This window comes from Porites lutea, chromosome 4 (assembly GCF_958299795.1).
Source record: "Porites lutea chromosome 4, jaPorLute2.1, whole genome shotgun sequence".
Classification (NCBI taxonomy): Eukaryota; Metazoa; Cnidaria; class Anthozoa; order Scleractinia; family Poritidae; genus Porites; species Porites lutea.
Genome location: NC_133204.1, coordinates 8,564,440 through 8,585,066, shown reverse-complemented (window position 1 = coordinate 8,585,066; position 20,627 = coordinate 8,564,440). Strand labels below are relative to the sequence as shown.

The 20,627-nt window shown below is 40.2% G+C and overlaps 1 protein-coding gene across 1 annotated transcript; it reads left to right on the top strand.

The window, feature by feature from the left end:
* Positions 1-19,353, top strand: LOC140934132 (laminin subunit alpha-4-like). Its single transcript, XM_073383812.1, has 9 exons — positions 1-133; positions 559-684; positions 8,538-8,904; positions 10,069-10,264; positions 13,388-13,543; positions 14,523-14,682; positions 15,684-15,820; positions 17,353-17,578; positions 19,190-19,353. Exons 1-9 carry the CDS (start codon positions 1-3, stop codon positions 19,351-19,353), a joined length of 1,665 nt encoding a protein of 554 aa, XP_073239913.1.
* Positions 19,354-20,627: the final 1,274 nt, after the last annotated feature.

The following is a 20,627-nucleotide window of genomic DNA, read 5'->3' as shown; positions in this document are numbered from 1 at the left end:
ATGATTTCAGACATCAATGAGTGTGAACAAGGAACCCACAATTGCAATTCTAATGCGGTTTGTAATAACACCAAAGGATCCTACAACTGCACGTGTAAACCAGGATACAAAGGGAACGGATATAATTGCACAGGTAGTTTCTTTATTAACTTGGTCATTTTGCATGCCTTCGAAAGCACTACTGTTTTTACTGTTTCCATGATAATATGTTCTTTATAGAAACCATTTGTTAGCTACAGCTCCACAACGGCCACCTTCGGGACAGAAGAAAGTGGCCGTTGAGGAGAGGCGAACTTTAGTAGAGGTTAGACTGTATTACCTAAAAAGGTAAGAAAGTTTAAAACGCCTTAACGTACTAGTATACAGTGCATGTATAGCTTCCTATTTAGTGCACTAGCCGGCATCAGAAACTTGATTTTCTTTGTTTTTTCGTGTTTCTTTTTTCTCATGTGTTTCTTTTGCACCTTTCTCCTCAGTTCAAGATTACACTTTGTGTAGAACGTTGACAGGAATCCACATTGCAAAGTTAACTTTTGCTATTGATCAATATGATTTCAGACGTCGATGAGTGTAAAGCAGCAGAAACCCACAATTGCAGTTTTAAAGCGTTTTGTAATAACACCGAGGGCGCATACAACTGCACGTGTAAACCTGGTTACATGGGAGACGGATGGAACTGTAAAGGTGATTGATTATTATATGAAGGAATTTTTAGTGATTGGGACAGTATCTTGCTCAACGTAAGTCTTATTGCGAGGGCTTGAGCAAAGTTAAACCTTAAGAAAAGTTGGAAGTAAACCCTCTTTGGAGATAAGCGTGGCACCTAGGGTAGCGTGAATCATGTTACAAAGTGATTTGTAAGTTGAACGCTTTACTGGCAGGAAGATTAGTAAACTATGAGTGAAGGAAATGTTTGCTTTCTTTCGGCAAGGAAACTGATTACTCTTTCAACGATGCTAAAGCGGGTATGGGCTTTCACTATGATTGTGGGCGAAAGAACGAGAAATTCTTCGACTGTTATGGTTTCAGAATTGACACGCGCTTGCATTACCCTCTCGAAGAAGAAGTAATTCTTTTGTAGAATTGACGAGCTTTTGGAACAATGCGATGATAATGATCAAACTTTGAACGAAGCTACTTGAATGCCTCTATTGGTTTCGCATATATATATCTCGTGTTTGAACTGTTCAACCGCATAGACAATATAGATGATATAGGCCGTTGTCAATCGGGTGATTAGTGTGCGTGTTTGAAGGTCGATGAAGAGCAAGTAGGATGAAATTCAGTGAGGTGAGAGTAGTGGTGTAGGGACCGAATTATCGTTTTTTTCGGAAGAATCTCTTTAACTTGCGGAAGAATACATTAACGCCGATGATGTCATAGTCTTGTCTTCAACTCATGAACAAAATGGGGGGAAATCTCATTTAAGTGGTTTAACCGGCTTTACAGGTTTTAGCTATTTTCAGAAGAATGATGTCATAGTTTATTTTTAATTATGTTCGTCATGTCCTTATGTGGTATGATGTCCTAGGTTGTTTGTCTGGGTCACATCCTTATTTGGATTTGAAGCCACCCGTGACTGAAAATCACTGAAACGTAATGAATTATGCACGTTCTATTTCCTGCCGCTTTCATTGTGCGACAATTTATTTCAAAATTCCAGTTCATTAATTCTTGGCGCGCAAATTGTTAATGGTAATGAGGGTATAACCAAAATGTACCTTAAGACACGAGATATCGTTTTAGCGTACAGTTTTACTTAAACGCAGAAATACAAAGGTCCAGAAAAAAAATCTCTACCATTCTTAGCCGGTATGGTGTTCATCTTGTGGAATGGGTTGTTTTTGATACAATCGATTGAGTAAGAATTTTCGCTTATCGATCCCTAGTTCTGTCGATTCCAGACAATCAAATCTTTCTGTATTTTTGAGCTCTTATTGGGTTTCCATCACTTTTTGGAGGGAAGAATCTTTCTTCATAGCACGCACCCACTTTAGACACTCTAAGGGTACTTTCCTCAGCCCTTTTCTCTTTTATCCTTTCGGCTATAATACGAGCCACGTTTTCTGAATCTCCGTTTACTCAATATTGATCGATCGATCAAAGCGTTGAGGTGGGTCTTATGGCGTTTCTCAGCTTCATCATGAATGCATGACCAAAGCTCTAAGTGCTCTGTTCCTCCTGGGAAGCTATCTTGAGAGACTTCGCTTTCTTCACTTTCTTCTTCCAAATTTCCATTACCTTGTTGCATAAGGTCGTAATGATGACTGCTGCTCCACATGTTTGGTTTGAACCGAGCTCGTTCTTATTGTAAACTAAACTTCAGAAGGTAGAGAATATTAGTGAAGGTGGGGTTACTAAGCGTCTTCCTCTGTAATTTATAATTGATCTTAAATTGTCCCTACATAGAATCTACATCGACCCCACGTGACCCTACATCGACCCCACATGGACCCTACATCGACCCTACATCCAATCTACATCGACCCCACATAGACAATTTGCTCGAAGAAGTCAATTCTTTTTCATATCTTTGCATAGTTATTAATGAGGATATTGTTATGGAATGATATCATTGAACACGTTCCAAGTAAGTTCAATAGGAAACTTGGTTTTTTTCTGAGACGTATTAAAGCTTATTTACCTGTTAGCGCTAGGTTGACCTTTTTCAGTGGCTTTGTTTTACGCATTTTGATTATGGAGACATCATCTGGGGCGACCGAGGAAACTTATTATTTTAGATCTCCTTCCACGCGCATCTTCTAGTAATGCTCAAGTGAAATTACATTGGAAACCACTACTGTGCAGTAGAGCCGAGCTCCGCGCCATTTTTGTCTATAAATCAGTTAATAATCTTTTTTCTTATGCCTCTCAATTTAGTTTTAATCGTGATTTTCATGATTAAAATACCCGATCTAGGAACAATCTTAGGAAAACGGCAGCCTAAGAGGAACCTTCTGTAAATCACTGGTTTAAGTGAAGTTGGGATCCCCAATAAAGATTATCATCATTCACTTATCTGCCAATAGCCTCCATTTGCATCTAACTTGGTGAACCACTTTGCATTTGCCATGCGTGTCGTGATATCTTAAATAGTGGGTAGCTGAAAGTGTTCTCTTTTAATACCTTTATTCAGATGTCCTGGATCCATACAGATAAGCAAAGTCCATCAGGCTTTTCAACAATGGCCATTGAATTTACCCAGTCAGTGGGTTCTTCCACTTTTCAAATCACTCCTCGTTTCTCCATGTTATTTAACTCTGCTTTCACTCCCTCCTGAAGTGCGGCTAGTGATGGTCTACGACGGGTGTAACTGTTGGGTCTATTTCAATGTGGTAAGGTTTTTCTAACCCCCCCAGTTCTGTAAACACATTCATATTTCTGACTGACGTCTTCTTTCAGTTCTTGAGATGTTTTTATAACCTGATCATTGTCATCAGATGTAGTTTCTTCCTGCTCTTTCTTTGCCATAATGTTAACTTTAATTAGGCCCAAGATTTGTGTGGATCAAAATCCCAGTAATCCCACAGGTAGCCCAAGCTCACTATGAGAGCCCTGAACAACATTATCCCATTAGTAATTAATTATTCATACAACAACAGTTATAAGACGTTGTGTGAGAATTATCCTATTTCTCCATAATTGAGCTAAACGTACATTAAAGTTTTCCTTTTAGTATGTTGTTATGTTTATTTGTCTGTTGACTGCGTTTCAGGCCTGTTAGGATGCCAAAGAACCCGAAAACAACACTACCCAACTAACCTAATTAAGTATTCATACAGCGAGAAAATTATGAGACGTTGTATGGAGAAATATTCTTTGCTCACTAAATTAGCAAAATGTACATGGAATATCGCTTTGAAGCTCACCCTTAGCGTCTTCTTGTTTTTCTTTGTATTCTGACTGCATTTCAGACCTTCTATGCACTGTTTAATGCCTTTTTTTTGAAAAACTGTCGCTCAAAAAAAGGTAATGTAATGTACAAATTTTAAATTTAATGTTAATTAACCTATTTATTATCGTTTCTATTCTGCTTGTATTTCATTGTGTGTGGCAAAATAATAAAATAAAGAATATATAGATTTAGCCAGGGCTAAAAGCGAGGCTCCCATTAATATATTTATAATTTAAATCAAACAATAAACTTGTAATCCACAATTCAGTTAACTTAAGAGCACATAGCACATTCATGTGACTTTTGAGGGAAAGGCTAAGTGATTTTAGAGAAAAATAATTTGCAAACAGCCCAAGAGTGAACAAAATCTTAGATCAAGTTGATAGCCTCATATGTACACCCAAAAAATAGCAATCATCTTCGATCACATTTAGGAGCCATAATGGCTCTTGATCACCGTAAGATTAATTAAGCCTAGAAAAAGAAAATCAGGCCGAATTTTTTTGCGTTCGACAGGTTTACTTTACAAAATCTTGCCAACTAATCCGGGTGCGTGCACGTGTAAACCAACCTTTTACACCATTTATACATCACATCTGAGGTGAAACAGAGGTACTGTTTTTATCATACAGACCTCGGACAGAATGCAGTATTTAACAATTTTGCAACACAAATTGCACTCATTCAATATTCCGGACGATCGAAGCACGCGTGGGCTTTTTAAACCGTTAAAAAAAATTTCCAAAATCATATACGGCCAGCCGGTTCTCACTTTTGCAGTGCGAACTGTAGCGAGTGTTTGAACGAACAGTTAAGCTACAACATAATAAAGAAATTATTATGTTTATTCAATTTTATTAAATTGTTTTATCGATGTGTAATCTTTAAAAGCGCCGGTTTGATACCCGCGGCACTGTGAGTACTCCTGCAAGCGATGTTCACTGAACGATTGAAAACAAACGGCACGGCGATTAAAATTACAAGAGAGACTACCAACAATCAATAAAAGAAATATAATTCGGTTAAACATATACAGAGACAACATTTTTCATTGACGAAGACAAGTATTAAAGTGTCTCTAAAAATCCTGAATCTTCAAGCTTAAAGCTTAAGTTTATGTTTCAAGCCGGCTTCCCGGTATTTACTTTTTTCAAAGATGAACTCGAGGCAAGAAAATCGCTCAAAGCTTTCTTTTACAACCAGAATTTTAACTAAATGTTCTTTGGAACGTTTTCTTTCTATTTGCGGTGAGAAAATGTCTAAAGGCTTTTTAAAGTTCTGTAAGCTTATATCAAACCTGATTCTTGGTCATATCAAATTGTCTCAAATCTTACAAACGTGCATAAACTACATAGCCGCATAAACTGCGCTCGACTTCATTAAATTAGATATAAAAAACAAACATCAAACACAATAATTACTGAGGCTTACCATTCGAGGTGCAGCTCCTGAAAGGTATCAAGGAAGGCCAGTATCGCTTCAGACTTTTCAACCCTTACGCATCAAGCAAGGTGGAAAGCGAAATCGATGCCATCCGAAATCGGATTTCAGACTTTGACAAGTAATGTATTAATCTCTCAACCAAAAACCAACTAGCCATGAATTACAGAAGACTCCTGATAGCAGCTGAATTTCATTTTGTGCATCCAGTGGAAAAGACAGTTAAAAACATCACAAGTTGACATAAAACTCTGTCAGCTTCAGCTCTCAAAGTAAACAAGATTCAAGATGCTGCATAAATTTTCCGCATGAGCTCACCTGTCAAATTTTGACCAATCAGAGCGTAAAAATTGGACGTGGAGCGTGACCATGGTGAGCAAAGTCAAAAGCAACTGCCTTCCCTGCCTGTAATAGCTGGCTGAATTTTCGTATCCGAGGTCAGTTTTAAATCAAAATTTTAATTGTGCGGCACAAAAACAAAACATATTTCATATGACTTTAAAAACAAACAAACTTGAGCCTGCGATCATTTGAAAACTAGTAACTTGTCAGCGGATAACTTCAAAAAAATACTCGACCTCGATGGGTCAACACCTGAGCCCGCGATACGGTCAAGTGATACTGGTCAGCGGATACCCTGTTTTGACAGCTGTCAATTGATCACAACATTGATGTTCAATGGATGTGTGCATTATCAGTTTCCTGTGCTCTCAATTTAGCTAGAAAGTATGAGATTGAACATTGATTGCGAGCTAGTAAAACAACTGGTCAGCGGACAGCTTCCAAATAAATCACGTCACCTTGATGAGTTGACACATGAGCTCCCGATATGGCAATGCGATACTGGTCAGTGGCTATCCTGCTTTGACAGCTGTCAATTGACCATATTGTGAATGGCCAATATAAAAGATATGGGTTTGCCAAGACACACCTGAGACACCCCTCCCTTCCTTTTGATAGTCTCCCCTACCCTACCAGTACAATCTGTAGACGCGTACGTACGTACGTACGCTCGGTCAGTCACGTGACAACCACACGAAAAGAGGTTGACCATATTCTATGAGTATGGGGCTCTGTCCCACGCGCGCTTCGCGCGCGAGGGAGCCCCGCTATAAATAAAATAAAATAAAATAAAGGAAAGGTTAGAGTGAGACTTTATCAGAGGGAGAAATGCATATCCTTTTATCGATATTAGGAGCTTACGCTGAACGTCATCTTTATTTACGTTAATTTTATTAAGTGTCCTCAGTGTCTGGAGGAGTGGGACCCACTTTTGCCTGATCACGAACTTCTCGATTAAAAAGGCTAAATGGAACAGATACACGTTACACTCTTTCTTTTTTACAAGAATATATTTCATAAGAATATCGAGGCTGAAATTTGCGAAATTTTAAGAATAAGCCTGAGGCTAAGATTTTGAAAAGGGTATAATTTTGTGTGTTGAAAAGTTTCTAACTTAACTGTATGATTATAGCTCCCTCTCGACGGCAATTCTTTTTGAATCGGTCCAGAAAAACAACATTCTTCAGTGATTCTTGTAAAAAAGAAAGAGTACGTCTTAAAATTGTTGAAACTTTTCAGTGTCACGTTTTAGTCAATAATAATACTAACAATAACAACAACAGTAGCAAAAACAACAATAATCTGAGATACCCTATGGGCAAGTTTTCTCGCCAATTTCTAAACCCGACGTACCTTATTATAGGAAATTAACGCTCCATGAAATTAAGGTATTGGAAATTAACGCGACTTTTATGGAAAACGACTTTCGAATAAAGAAAATTAACGCGAAAGAGGAGGTAGAATTTCATTATAAAGGAAATTAACGCGATTAAGACACAGTTGGTGGTGATAACTGAAACAAATTGATTTCAACAATGGATGCAAAAAAATTCAAAACTGAACAAAACTGACTGACATCACTTCTGACAGCGACAACGATGAAGATAAACTCGAAATATTGTAAACCTTCGCCTTAGCTTTTGTGAAAGATGAAAAATAAAGGGTTAATTGAAAGAAAGAAAGCTTGTAGTTAATGTTTTTCAGGTGTCAAGAATGTCTGGACAGGTTCCAAAATTGGGGTTAAAATACTGGAAATTAAGAGCTCGGAAATTAACGCTGCACTTAATTAACGTCGCGGAAATTAACGCTCAACAAAATTACCGCGACTTAAATTAACCCGAATTTTAACGATTCTCGTTAATTTCATGGAGCGTTAATGTCCTATAATAAGGTATAGCTAACGACAGCAGCGGATTCAAAATTAATTTCTCTCCCTTGCGATTAACAGACATTTGAGAGAGAACAATCAATTGTTTTCAATTGAAGATGTTCACGTTGCCATCGAGACGTTTCGACCGCGTACTGCAGGTCTTCATTTAGCGATAGTGTTGATTTACTGAGTGGGACTGTTAATGACGGCCTTAGTACCACAATGGATGTTAGTAATAGTGTATCACGTATCTCAGTCGCTCATGTTTGGTAGGTTCGATCCGAAGCGAAGGGGAAGAAATTTCCCTCAGCGGTCCTCTGTCTCTCGGCTGCTGTGCTGTCTGTTGGTAAGCATCCACGTTTCAGGAATTTCAATTCCATTTAATCTTTCGTGAAGTCTTATTCGCATAGCTTCTTTAACTCTTCGAGAGTACCAGTTAAGGTCTTGATCACTAACCCTAACCCCGTTCCATAGTGGATGATGCCCGATCTTATTGGTGTGTTCAGAGCGGTGGAGGTTTGAGTTCTTGAAAGCCGTGTATCACGTATATCCCTACCGTGTTCCTCAATCTGTTCATGCACGCCTCTTCCCGTTTCAGCAATTCACGCTTTTCCGCGTTCGCCAAAAGTAAGGCGAAACAGCTACAACTGAAGACGACGTGGAACATACATACAATATAAGACATGTAACAACCTTGCTGCTCAACAATATGGAAGGCCACCATATTCAATACGAATGTTTGTAATGCATAAATTAATTATGTACAGGCGATCTCCCTGGTAAAGGTCAACTCAGCTCAGCTTGCAGAGATCCCCTGCTAATAGATTATGTGATAGCCTTATTACGTTAGAAATTAGGTGGCAAAAAAAGATTGATTAATTGATTGAACCATTACCCAAGAAAGCAAAATTATCACCTCCAGCTGAGAACGCCCCTCTAGGTTTGGTTACTGTCAGTGGCTGAGTTAGGACTACGATATATTTTTTTCAGATTCCTCCACAACAAGTCCAGCACCAAGAACTCCTCCTGAGACTACCAACCTACCAAGCACAACCGAGGAATCCAGTACCCTTCCCCCCACGACAACATCTGAACCTGTGACTATATCTCCGCCCAAAACTACCTCGGAACCTACTACCAGCCCACCCCCCACAACTACCTCGGAACCTACTACCAGCCCATCCCCGACAACTACCTTGGAGCCTACAACCACTCCTGCCCCAACGACAAACTCAGAACCGACATGCACAATGCCAGGCGATCCAGCTCAGCTGGAAGACGTTTTGGGCTTTGGTCTCGACCTTAACAGTCATGCCCTCTACAGCATTACTGGGGACCCGACGCTGAAGTCGGCCAGGTAAGTTGTACCCAGTTCGAGACCAGGGATGCTTATCTTTGCACAAATCTCCCGATTGAAAATTTAGCGCCAGATATTCGGATGGTTGGATTAAAGAAATAGCAGTGATTTGATTAGACTTTGTAGCTGTTTCGAAAAGAATTAACAACCGTAGGCTAATTGAGAAACGCCGATATTTTTTTCTGAACTTTTTCAGACGGATTTCGATTTCAGGTTTTCCCCCGCAAATGGTAACTTCCCAGGGTTCTGTTGTTCAATCGCTTTTTATGCTAACCGAAGACTCTGTCACCAGCCTCGTACCCAGGCCTGTTCGCGCTATCCGAGTTACTAGAGGAGGCTTGGAACCGAGCGGCGAATTCTCCCGACAAGCTTGACAGGTGACGTCACATCCGAAATCGCCGAGGACGACTGGGAACGACTCTGTCACATGTTTAATTTCACATGATCGATTTCTAATTACACTGTGTACTAGTACGCTTGCCTCAAGGCTTTTCTTTGACAGTCATTGGGTGTCTCATAAATAACAAGGACTGTGACCCTGCTAATTTTCATGACATGTCCTTGAAGAGAGTGTCACTCTCCATCATATATATTAAATAGCAAACGTCCTACTCTGACAAGAACAAGTCCCTACAAACTCTGTTAGTGGGAATGTATGACGGAAATATTGATAGGTTGACAATATTCAAGAAACAATACGATGAGAAAACTGTGGAAAGAAAACCAAGCTTTACGTACTTAAGAATTTTTAAAATCTTTTAGCTGCTACATGCGGGCCAGTCGATTGTGAAACGTTTTCCGTGAAACGTTGACATTGAAGTTTTGATCTGATTATAAGCCAACCTCAGACCACATAAATCGCCAAAATTTCCTGATTGTGCTCGAAAAGAATTAGTATAGTCAAAGATTGATTTCATTATGTTAATCAACATTTATTTCAAGCTTTTCTAACCATAACACAGCAAATAGTCTTCTAGCCCCAAGATAATCGTATTGTCCGTTTCATTTTACTCACTTTTTTATGGACTGAAGATAAAGAAAAAGTTCAACTGAGGGCTCATTCTTAGAAGGGTTCTATGCTTGATCGTCTGCCTGATCCTCTGTTCGAATAAATAAACGGTCGGTTAAAAGCACTACGATTGAACCTGTCTTCTACTTTTGCAGCACAGAATTGAATTTCAGTTTCCGTGCCTCCAATCCAAATGGCATCATGTTATACACCGCCGATGAGCCATCGCAGTCTAATTTCATAGAGTGTCATTTAGAGGACAGTAAAGTCAACTGTAGCTTCGGTGCGGGAGAACACATCTTGAAGCTTATAACCCCGAATGCGAGTTACAGCGATGGAAAGTGGCACACGGTATGTACTACTGATACGTGCCAAGTGAAAACACATTTTAGGTTCATTACTACAATCCTGGTCAAAACGTCTGGGGCACTTTGTCTTTCATCCAAGGAAAATGCAATTCAAGTTAATCCCCTCCTCTCTGGGGGAGAAACCTTGGTAAGGCCGTGTTTACGAGTGTGCATTGACGGTTAGCTGCAAACTTCATACAAAGACACATGAAAAAGGGGAGGTGCCTCGAAACCTTTTGGTCAGGATTGTAGCAAGCTAATCTATTGTATCTCGTGCCGGAAATGCCCTGGAGTCAGGTTGTAGACTTGGAGTCCATTTACGACCTCATTTACGGGATCAAGGGCTTGATGTAATGAAGAAAAAAAAGACACAACCCGGATGGGCTGATATTGCGGTTTGGACCACCAGCTTGAAGAGAGTGGAGCTAATCGTAGCCGATCTATTGAGCAGAAGAAAAGAAGTCGCACTTGATACACAATTTAAAGGGACTGTGTCACGATAGTGCGCATGTGAAGCGAGTAAGCTGCACGCAAGGAAATTTACACAATTTAAAATTCGTTGTTCGCGAAGCGAGAGACTTCCAGACGTTTTTGTTGCATTTTATATATCACTATAGAGTGTTTTCACTCACGTGGCCAGCATATATGAAAATTTATTGGAACAAAAGAAAGCGTTTGCATACGAAAAGAGTTCAACTCCCGGAGGACTGGTTTGGGACACCAACATGGCCGCCGTTTCATTGTTTTGGGACACCAATATGGCCACCGTGACGTCATGTGAAAACACTCTATAATTTATATTTATTCTCTGGTACTCCTCAGATATCTGTTTATTGCGGCCAATAAGAAAAAGATAAACAAGCCTGTCCTAGTTTGAAACAAACATTTACCTACGTATATTTTTACGTACGTACACTTGCAAACCAGCCGAAAACAAACCTTGCTGATCACTCTGTTTGCCCTATATAAACTTAGAAATATACCTGCAAATTGCGCCTGACCGGTAGCCAAAACAACCAGTATCGAATTAGGCAAACGTTTTGCTTAAAATGCCAGCTAAATGCGCACTATGATAAAATAAGCCATGCGTTCGGCTAGCGCGATGAACACTCTGTATGAACCGTACTGTAACTCAGTTGTTATCGAATTCAACACATAAAGAAACCAGATAATAAACAGAACATTCAGGCAACAATCTATTGTTATATTCTTAAACATTTACTCTCATACAGCAAAGAGACAAGGAACATTCTGAGCGAACCACATCGGCAAAGATCGCGCGGCCCGTTTTCCACAGTTCTTTCTGGTATACAACTCCTGACAACTACGGATCGGAGTCATAAATCGAATGCCTGTTAAAACGTTTCATGTTCGATGGATTCTTTCCTCAAACCTCACACGACTTCCTGCACAATTAAAGATTTCTGGGTTTTCTCCTTCTTATTCCAAGCTCTCTCGAGATTAAATTGTTGCAGACAATCGGAAGTCATGTCGCAGATCAGCTTCATTCGCCGCTGGGTCCCATTTGTAGTCCACGGCTGTATCGAGGAAGCCCTTTTCAACTTTGTTTACATATTTAACGTTTAAACCTCACCGAAAAAGGTAGATCGTTGAGTGGAGAACTTGGCAGACACAAGTGAAAGCCAGATGACCACATTAAACGCCACATTTGATTTGACAACAAATAAAGCTAAATAATATGCGTTTGCGCTTCTCCTCGATGACTTCGAATTTGCTCGACAATGCTTGCACAAAAATACCAAATACGGCGTTTAAAACTTCCAAAATTGACCAAATGGCTCTTGAATACTGATATAATAGCTTTCTCGGGCATCTCAGGGTCGATGGAAGAGGATTTTTTTCACCAAAAGCCAATCTTGAAAAAAGGTTCCGCTAGACCAGAAATAAAGATACCGCACATGCGCATAGGGTGTCACAGTCCCTTTAAAACCTTGATAGCCTGTTCACAGACCCCCTATTTTCTCTTCAAAGTCCTTTGAGCGTGCGTGATAAATATAAACCGCGGTAGATTTATTGACCGCCAGCGCAAGGGGGTAGGGGTGGGGGAAGAAGAAAAAGACTTTGAATTCAAGTGACTTCCAAGTGCCCCTCTTTCTCTTTCTCTCTTTCTTTGTTCATGTGCATTTTTGTTGCATCGCCGAAACGGTGGAATTGATTTTTGAATCAACAGATTTAACTCGCCATTTTCCTGTTGTTTCGTTTTTCAAGTCCTACACTACATACAAAAACGCTCTGTCTGTTGACACTGCTTTATTACGGACATTTCTCCTGTAAAGACATCTAATTAACAAAGCCGAATGTCAGCATTATACAGTGTCATAAAATTATTATAGAGGAGTCCATTTTACAATCATGGTGTCCATATTATTGAGGTCTCCACATTAAAGAGGAGTCTGTATTCAAGAGGAAGAAATGTATGAAAATTTCAGGACCAAGAGAACTGTCCGTATGGATGTGTCTGGAAGGAGATATGGACAACTATATAATGGGGAAACTGGACTTTTTCCCTTGGTTTTCCTCATTTACGAGTTTTCACTGTATATCCACTTGCACTGCATTTCATCTAGGTTGGCAGACACGAGGGGGTCGTATCGTAGCGACGTGTAACAACGAACAATTACATGCCGTGCACATGCCATTTACCCAGGACGTAGCAGGGACGCAATCCGCAGACAATCGGGGATATTTTTGTTGTTTTAGTTTATACCGGTGCACAAACAAGAATTTCGAGCCTTGTTTCTCATCGCCTGAGCCACTGATCCAATGCCTCTGAATGGCAAGGCTTACAATTCATATGCCCCATTTCTGCTGGACCATGTTTTCATTTGGGGGCTCATGGAGACCTTACAACATTTTGCACCTTTGACACGCCCCGTTGTTTCCTTCGTTATGTGTACAAATTTGCCCCAAGTCTACCTCGCACGGTAATCATTAACTCTTTGTGAAAGTAACCTCTAACTGGATTATTCAGTCAGTTACACAGGCGACTCGAAAGAATGTGCGATTTGTCCCAAACAGAGTTAAACCTTTCACCATCTGTTTACTAGTTCAGGTGCCCCACCTCTTGCGTTTCATCAGCTCCTTAATAGCGCTCTTGATTTCTTAGGTGCGGCTTTCCAAGCAAGGAGTCGACGGAACGCTTTATGTAGATTGCAAAAGCGTGGATTCGGGCCAATTGCAAGGCGAACTCCTCTACATAAACCCACTTGAGAGACTCTTCCTAGGAGGAGTTCCCAAGGATTTTGATGCAAAAGGAGTTCCGGTTAGTAGATTTGCAGCTTCGCTATTCAATGTACCTTGACATAGTGTTGACTCGATAACCGGGTGGGGGGTGGGCAATGAACCGATCGGTTGGGGTATATATGACCCAAGATGAATTCCGGCCTTCATTGATGATCTACACTGCGAACAGTCTCTCTTTTTCTTTTGCTTTCCGCCACGCGCGTAGTCGTTTTCCTGTCTCGCGCGTTTCGCTTGACGGACTAGGAAAAGAGAGAATGCTCGTAGTCTATTGAGACTTATTGACGTTCCCACCAGTGGCGTTGCTCCACCATTCAATATACAAACCACACCCAACCCACAATCCTTGATTTCCTATGAAGAAAGGCTAGCCCTCGAAATGTAAGCTTTGTAATCTTTTTAGGGTGGTAGATTGCCCATCCTCGGAGACCCAGGGGCACCCCTGTGTCTCCGAGGATGTAGATTGACTTAAGGGGCCATAAAAACTGTCCGTATTAACGGGGTGTCAGGACATAAGCATCGTCAAACTAAACATATTGGCCGTTCACAAAGCCGTCATTTCGCGAACTAAATCCACGGAAACACTCAAAAATTGATTGATGTCAAAATAGTCTGAAATTATACTCAACAAATCATTCTATCCGGTGTACAGTAGCGCTGGGCACATCGATATGCTGTCAAATGAAGGTTTGTTTACCTTCAAGAACGAAAGGTTTATTACTCAAATTACAGATGGCAGTGAAGTTTTCGCATTAGCGAGGTTGACTTTTAAGTGACCGTTGTCCTCATTAACGGGTGTCCGTATTAAGCGGGTTAATTTTAGAGAAAATGTATGGGCCTTCCGTAAGGATAAAGGAAACTGTCTGACGAACTATCCGTATTAAGCGGGTGTCCGTAATGCGGGGTTTGACGGTAGTGATAAATATAACCAAATTTCGTTTCAATCGTTTACCGACGCAGCACAACACTTGTTAAGAAACTAACCCCTCATATCACTGTAGGTGGCGTCACGAAACAGTTTCCCAGGATGCATCGCGAACTTGACAGTAAATGAAAAGAACATTGACACTCCACCTAGTAAGATCAATACGCAGAGCTGTTCCCGCGACAGCCCAGAATCGGGAGTCAGCTTTAAAAATGGAGGAGGCTACCTTAAAGTCGGTGAGTTAACTTCAGCTTTTTGATGGTCTGTAAGGATTTCTCTTTAGTTAAGTACAGCGCGAACAAAGGTATTGTTGTTGTTGTTGTTTGTTTTGTTCTTGTTGTAAAATATGGCGACTTTGCGGAAGCGTACTGTTTCATAATTTTCAAAAGATCACTCCGAACTTGGCAACGTCACTTATCTTAAGGCGTTTCTTAAATGGTGTCGATGGTTTTCGCAAACTGAAAATGTCGTTGAACGTAATCAAAGACCTTAATGACTGCCCCGTATAAGCTCTGGTCTTATACATCTCTGTAATGGGTTTTAAGAGGGCCTATAACTGAGAGGTTTACATCCGAGGGAGCTTATGTTTGTGATACACCGGAATAGAAAAGCGCTTCGAAACAAGTAGCCTCCCAAGCAGGCGTTTTTAGGGGAGCTCGTATCTCTTCCTCCCCACAAACGCCTGCCCAATAACAACATTCCTTTCCCTTTGTTTTTTTTCGCGTTGTAAGTGAGCAATCAAAAGTTTTGAAATAAAGTGTTGACCGGCTAAACACGACTCATAAGCTCGTGGTAGTGTAAAAACGTGACCCTAGAGTTACCTTTTTCCTTCTTTTCTTTCCTTCGCTAAAGTTGTGCAGTGCACGGAGTATTCTAAAATCTGACTAAATCTCACTTTTGCCGCTCTGAGTCCTATAACATTTATTAGAGGTAATAAAGCTTTCCCAGTGTTTCATGGAGGTCAAGCAATTATTCGGTTACCCTGCGGTCAAGGTCAACCTTCCAGAATTTGGTAGATACGACGTGATTGGCTAAGTTTAGGAAATGAATGTTGTTCTCGGTTGAGCAGGCGCTTTTGGGGAGGGACGAGATACGAGCTCCCCTAGAAACGCTTGCTTGGGAGGCTACGAAACAAGCTAAGCAAAAATATAATGTGCAGTATTTCTCGATTTCTTTTTGCTGGAGTTGGCACTTTGTTCCTTTATTATAAATGACGTTTTTGTACTTTTTTTGTCAGCCGATCAATACCAGGTTGGAGAAAAAGAGGAAATCTCACTTGAAATCAAACCGACAACACACACAGGACTTCTATTGTCGGCTTGGGGACATGGAAATAGCCCGGACTACATTGTTCTGGAGATGTCCAATGGAAACGTGAGTTCTAAACTTCTCTGTCGCTGTAATGCCGTTCAACTTGGACTAGTCCAGTGAAGTCCAGTAAAGTTAATAGAATAATTAAATAAATAAATGGATTAATAATAATAATAATAATAATAATAATAATTAAAAATAATAATAATAATAATAATAATAAATTCGTTATTCATTCAAAATATTTCCCCGATTCTAATTTGCTAAAAGGACACGCATAATTCACCATAACCAGTTACTGATGACCAAATTTAGAAGAATTTTGTGTTTAACGAGGAAATGACGTCAAGAATGCAGCTTTCGTGCAGGTTAAGGCACCGTTAATCGAGAAGACCTGGGTACGAGGTTGAGTTGTTTTGATTGTGGAAACAAAAAAAAATTTCACTCGTATCAAGAGTAAGATGTAGGCAAAAAAATAGCTAAAAACATGGCAAGAACAGCAAGAAGACAACTCGAAGGGAGACATCTGCTATTTGGAGAATATTTGCGGAGCAGAACAACTCAAAACGTGCACTATGGAAGAACGACTTAACATCGATGGATCGATGGAGGTAAGCATGTTTTAGCAATATTTTTAAGCTAAGAATTATTTTGAATGAATAATGAAACAATTATTGAATTCGGCTTTCGTATCATATAAAGAATTATGGAGATCTCGGAGGGTGTTATCCGCTCGGCTTACGGGCCTCGACGGATAACACCCTCACGATCTCCATAATTCTTCATAAGATACTCGGCTCATTCATTAATTGTTAATTATTTACCCTCGGCAGTATTTATAGCACTTATATTCTAAATCAAACATATCGGTGTTATAATAGAATCCCAAGTTAGAAGTCTGTAACTGGTTGATGCTATAGTCTTGGACAAATAACTGTACGCTTCTGTGTACAGACAGAATGAGGCAACACAGTAGTGACCCTTCCGCCGTCACTTATCAATCTTGCTTTGGTCCAATTAATGTTACTCAGCCAACGGTCCTTTCGGGAACCAACATGGAATAAGGGGAGGGAGTTCTTAACCAGATGCTCCAGGGAACCGCGTAAGTTTAATTCAGGATAGGGTATTTTTTAAAGTACCTTTGTTCAAGGAGATTGAAGATGATGGGTCACCTTTTAGACTTCTACCATAAAACAAACTATCAGTATTCATAATGAGTAGAGCGGCTATGCAACACGCACGCACGGAAGAAAAACATACTTTTATCAAATGATGCGGTATTTCAAGGCCATTAACGTATCTTAGTCGACCCGCACTGAGCATCCAGAAATTCGCAAAGCGTATGTAGGTTTAAAGGACTGCGCTACCAATATCTCGCGATGAAAGTTGATGTTCAAACTGACATAGACACAGCTTCAAGACAACTCCCAAACATTATGATTCAGAGATGACGATTTTTGTTTCACGTTGAAAACTATTTCCGCCGGTGCTCGTTATTTGTTTCATTAGCCAGTAGTGAAGAAAGATCAGAACAAAGGATTCGTCGTTTTGCTAACGGAAAAATTATTAATAAGTGTGTTCATCAATGGTTTTAGATCATATTCCGTGCAGAAAACGGTGACGGCGAGCTGGTAGCGGAGCACAGTGTAGACGAACCTCTTCATTTCTGTGACGGGCAGTGGCATAAGATACAAGTGTGGAAAATAGAGAATACTGTGCGAATGCAAGTGGATGGAAACCTTACTAGTGAAGACGGGCCACGAGGAAACACGAAACGTGTTAAAATCAACAATCGTCCACTGTATGTTGGAGGACTGCCTCGTACGGTGACAAATCTTTTTACTTTCCTAAACTGCAAATTTCTGAAAATAAGCCCTTCCTGTTGTAAGCTCCTCCAAATAAAACCCGTCCCTCTTGCTTCGGGGTCCAGAACACTGCATACCACTGGGCCAAAATCTCTGTAAAACAATGTGTTTTTGCTGGGGAACAACTAGATTTATGGTTAGATTTGGTTACTTTCGTCCTCCAGTCATTTTCTTTGACTCTTCATAAGGCGGACACTTCCGTAAAAATGGACACCTAAAGTTGGTCCCTTAAGTTCCCCAGTCATATTCTTTGATTCTTCATAAGGCGGACACCTACCTAAATGGACACCTAGAGTTGGTCCTTTTCGTTCTCCAGTATTTTTATTTGATTCTTCATAACGGCGGACACCTCTTTAAATGAACAGCTATAGTTCGTGCCTGCTATCTCCAGTCATTTTCTATGATTCTTTATAAGGCGCACACCTCCCTAAAATGGACACCTAGAGTTTGTCCCTTTCGTTTTCCAGTAATTTTTTTTGATTCTCCATAAGGCGGAAACCCCCTTAAATGGACACCAAGAGTTGGTGCCTGCTATCTCCAGTCATTTTCTATGAATCTTTTTAAGGCGGACACCTCCCTAAAATGGACCCCTAGAATTGGTACCTTTCGTTTTTCAGTCGATTGTTCACAAGGCCGACACCCCCTTAAATGGACACCTAAAGTTGGTACCTTTTGTTCTCCAGTCATTTTCCTTGACTCTTCATAATGCGGACACCCCGCTAAAATGGACACCTAGAGTTGGTACCTTTCGTTGTCCAGTCATTTTCGTTGATTCTTCATAAGACGGGCACCTCCCTAAAATGGATACCTACAGTTGGTGCCTGTTGTCTCCAGTCATTTTCTTTGACTCTTCATAAGGCGGAGACCTCCCTAAAATGGACCCTTAAGGTTGCTGCCTGTTATTTCCAGTCATTTCCTTTTATTCTTTATAAGGCGGACACCTCCCTAAAATGGACATCTAGAGATGGTACCTTTCGTTCTCCAGTCATTTTCTTTGACTCTTCATAAGACGGACACCTCCCTAAAATAGATACCTAGAGTTGGCCCCTTTCTTTCTTTAGTCATTTTCTTTTATTCTTTATAAGGCTGACACCTTTCTAAGGACACCTAGAGTTCGTCCCTTTCGTTTTCCAGTCATTTTCTTTGATTCTTTATAAGTCGGACTCCTACCTAAAATAGACACCTGGAATTGGTGCCTGTCATCCCCAGGCATTTTCTTTGATTCTTTATAAGGCGAACACCTCCTTAAAATGGACATCTATAGTTGGTTCCTTTCGTTCTCCAGTCATTTTCGTTGATTCTTCATAAGGCGGACACTTACCTAAAATTGACACCTAGAGTTGGTCCCTGTTGTTCTCCAGTCATTTTCATTAATTATTTTTAAGGCGAACACCTCTCTTACATGGACACCTCGGGTTTGTACCTTTCGTTCTCCAGTCATTTTTTTTATATTCTTTATAAGGCGGACACCTACCTAAAACGGACACTTGTATACTTGCAGTAAAAGACAAACCATTTATTACTTCCTGCCGTTTTGCCTGATAAGCGATCGTGTTTTGTTTTTTAGCTGGCGAAGCAGGCAAGGGAGTTACAGTAACAAAAAGTTATACAGGATGTGTGCGTAACTTGGTTTCTAGGAATCCTGGCAAAACCCCCAAGACTCTGTACCTAGCTAATCCGCGGATGATGGCTGGTAATTTGTATCTTGGAGGATGTCCTTACAACTTTTGAGTTAACAAACTTTCCTTTAGCAATCTGTCAAGGCAAGGATGTTATGTTTTTCACTAGATAGATAGATAGATAGATAGATAGATAGATAGATAGATAGATAGATAGATAGATAGATAGATAGATAGATAGATTATATCTAGTTCTCAATTACTGTAAACATAACTTAAAAGAAAACTATTCCTGCATGTTTCAGTTTTACACTTTCGACGAATACATGTTCTGTATTCTCTCAGGGAGTAGCTTGGTTGATAGTTACTTGATGACCCTAGTTTCTGGAAACTGGTTTGCCGTACTCCATGGCCAAAATAGAGCGAAGGCATGTAAAATAGAATTAGCTCTCTTCTTGTAGCAACATGCGATTTCTTAAGTGGACATTCCACTTTAAATCACTGCTAATATCAAGTCGTAACAATTTCACACTGTTCATAGTCTCTAGGGTCCAGGGGCACCCAACGAGAATATAGTTCAAAACCGCTTAAACATAGTGCTGTTACATGTATTTTAGTATTTAAACGGTAGATATAGGCATATTTGTATCCCGTAAAAATTTTTCATCTGTTCGGATTTCCTAGCTGAAAGTCTATTGGGGATCAAAACTTACCTTTTCGAAAATTACAGCCAGAAAAAGGGCTCCCGAAAATTCTAGGTGACCTTTCTAGGATAAAAATCCGTTAAAAATGGGCAATTATACCAATTTTTAGATGTTCGAAAATGCGAGGAGAGGCAGGCTAGCAAGAAATTTTGCAAAAAATGTTCCGAAAATTCTAGATCTCAAATCGTCTTCCGAACAGATATTTTCCGAAAATTGACGTTGGGTGTCCCTGAGGGTCAGTAGTATAGGAGGGATGAAATTATCCCCTTTTTTGCGCAGGAATCTCATTAGCGTGCGCAGGAATACATTAACTAGGTGACGTCATAGGCTTTTGTCTTGATCTCATGAATAAAATGCGCAGGAATCTCATTAACTTGCGGTGGTATCTCATAAAGATAAGGTCATGTGCTATTTTAAAATGGATGATGTCATGGCTGGTATAACCGGTTTGACAGGTTTTAGTTATTTTCGGAAGATGATGTCATATGTATTCCGGGGTACTATGATGTCATAGTTGTCTTGATTGGTTGACCGGAATTAGAAAGACGCTCATTGGCTGTCTCGTTTGACGAAGCATTCTGGTTGGTTGCCGTATTTTTATTGTTTGAACGGTATAAAAGCCTGCTCACTGCCTTCCCGCATACTAATTTGGATTTCCTGCATACTAATTAAGTGTCTTCCT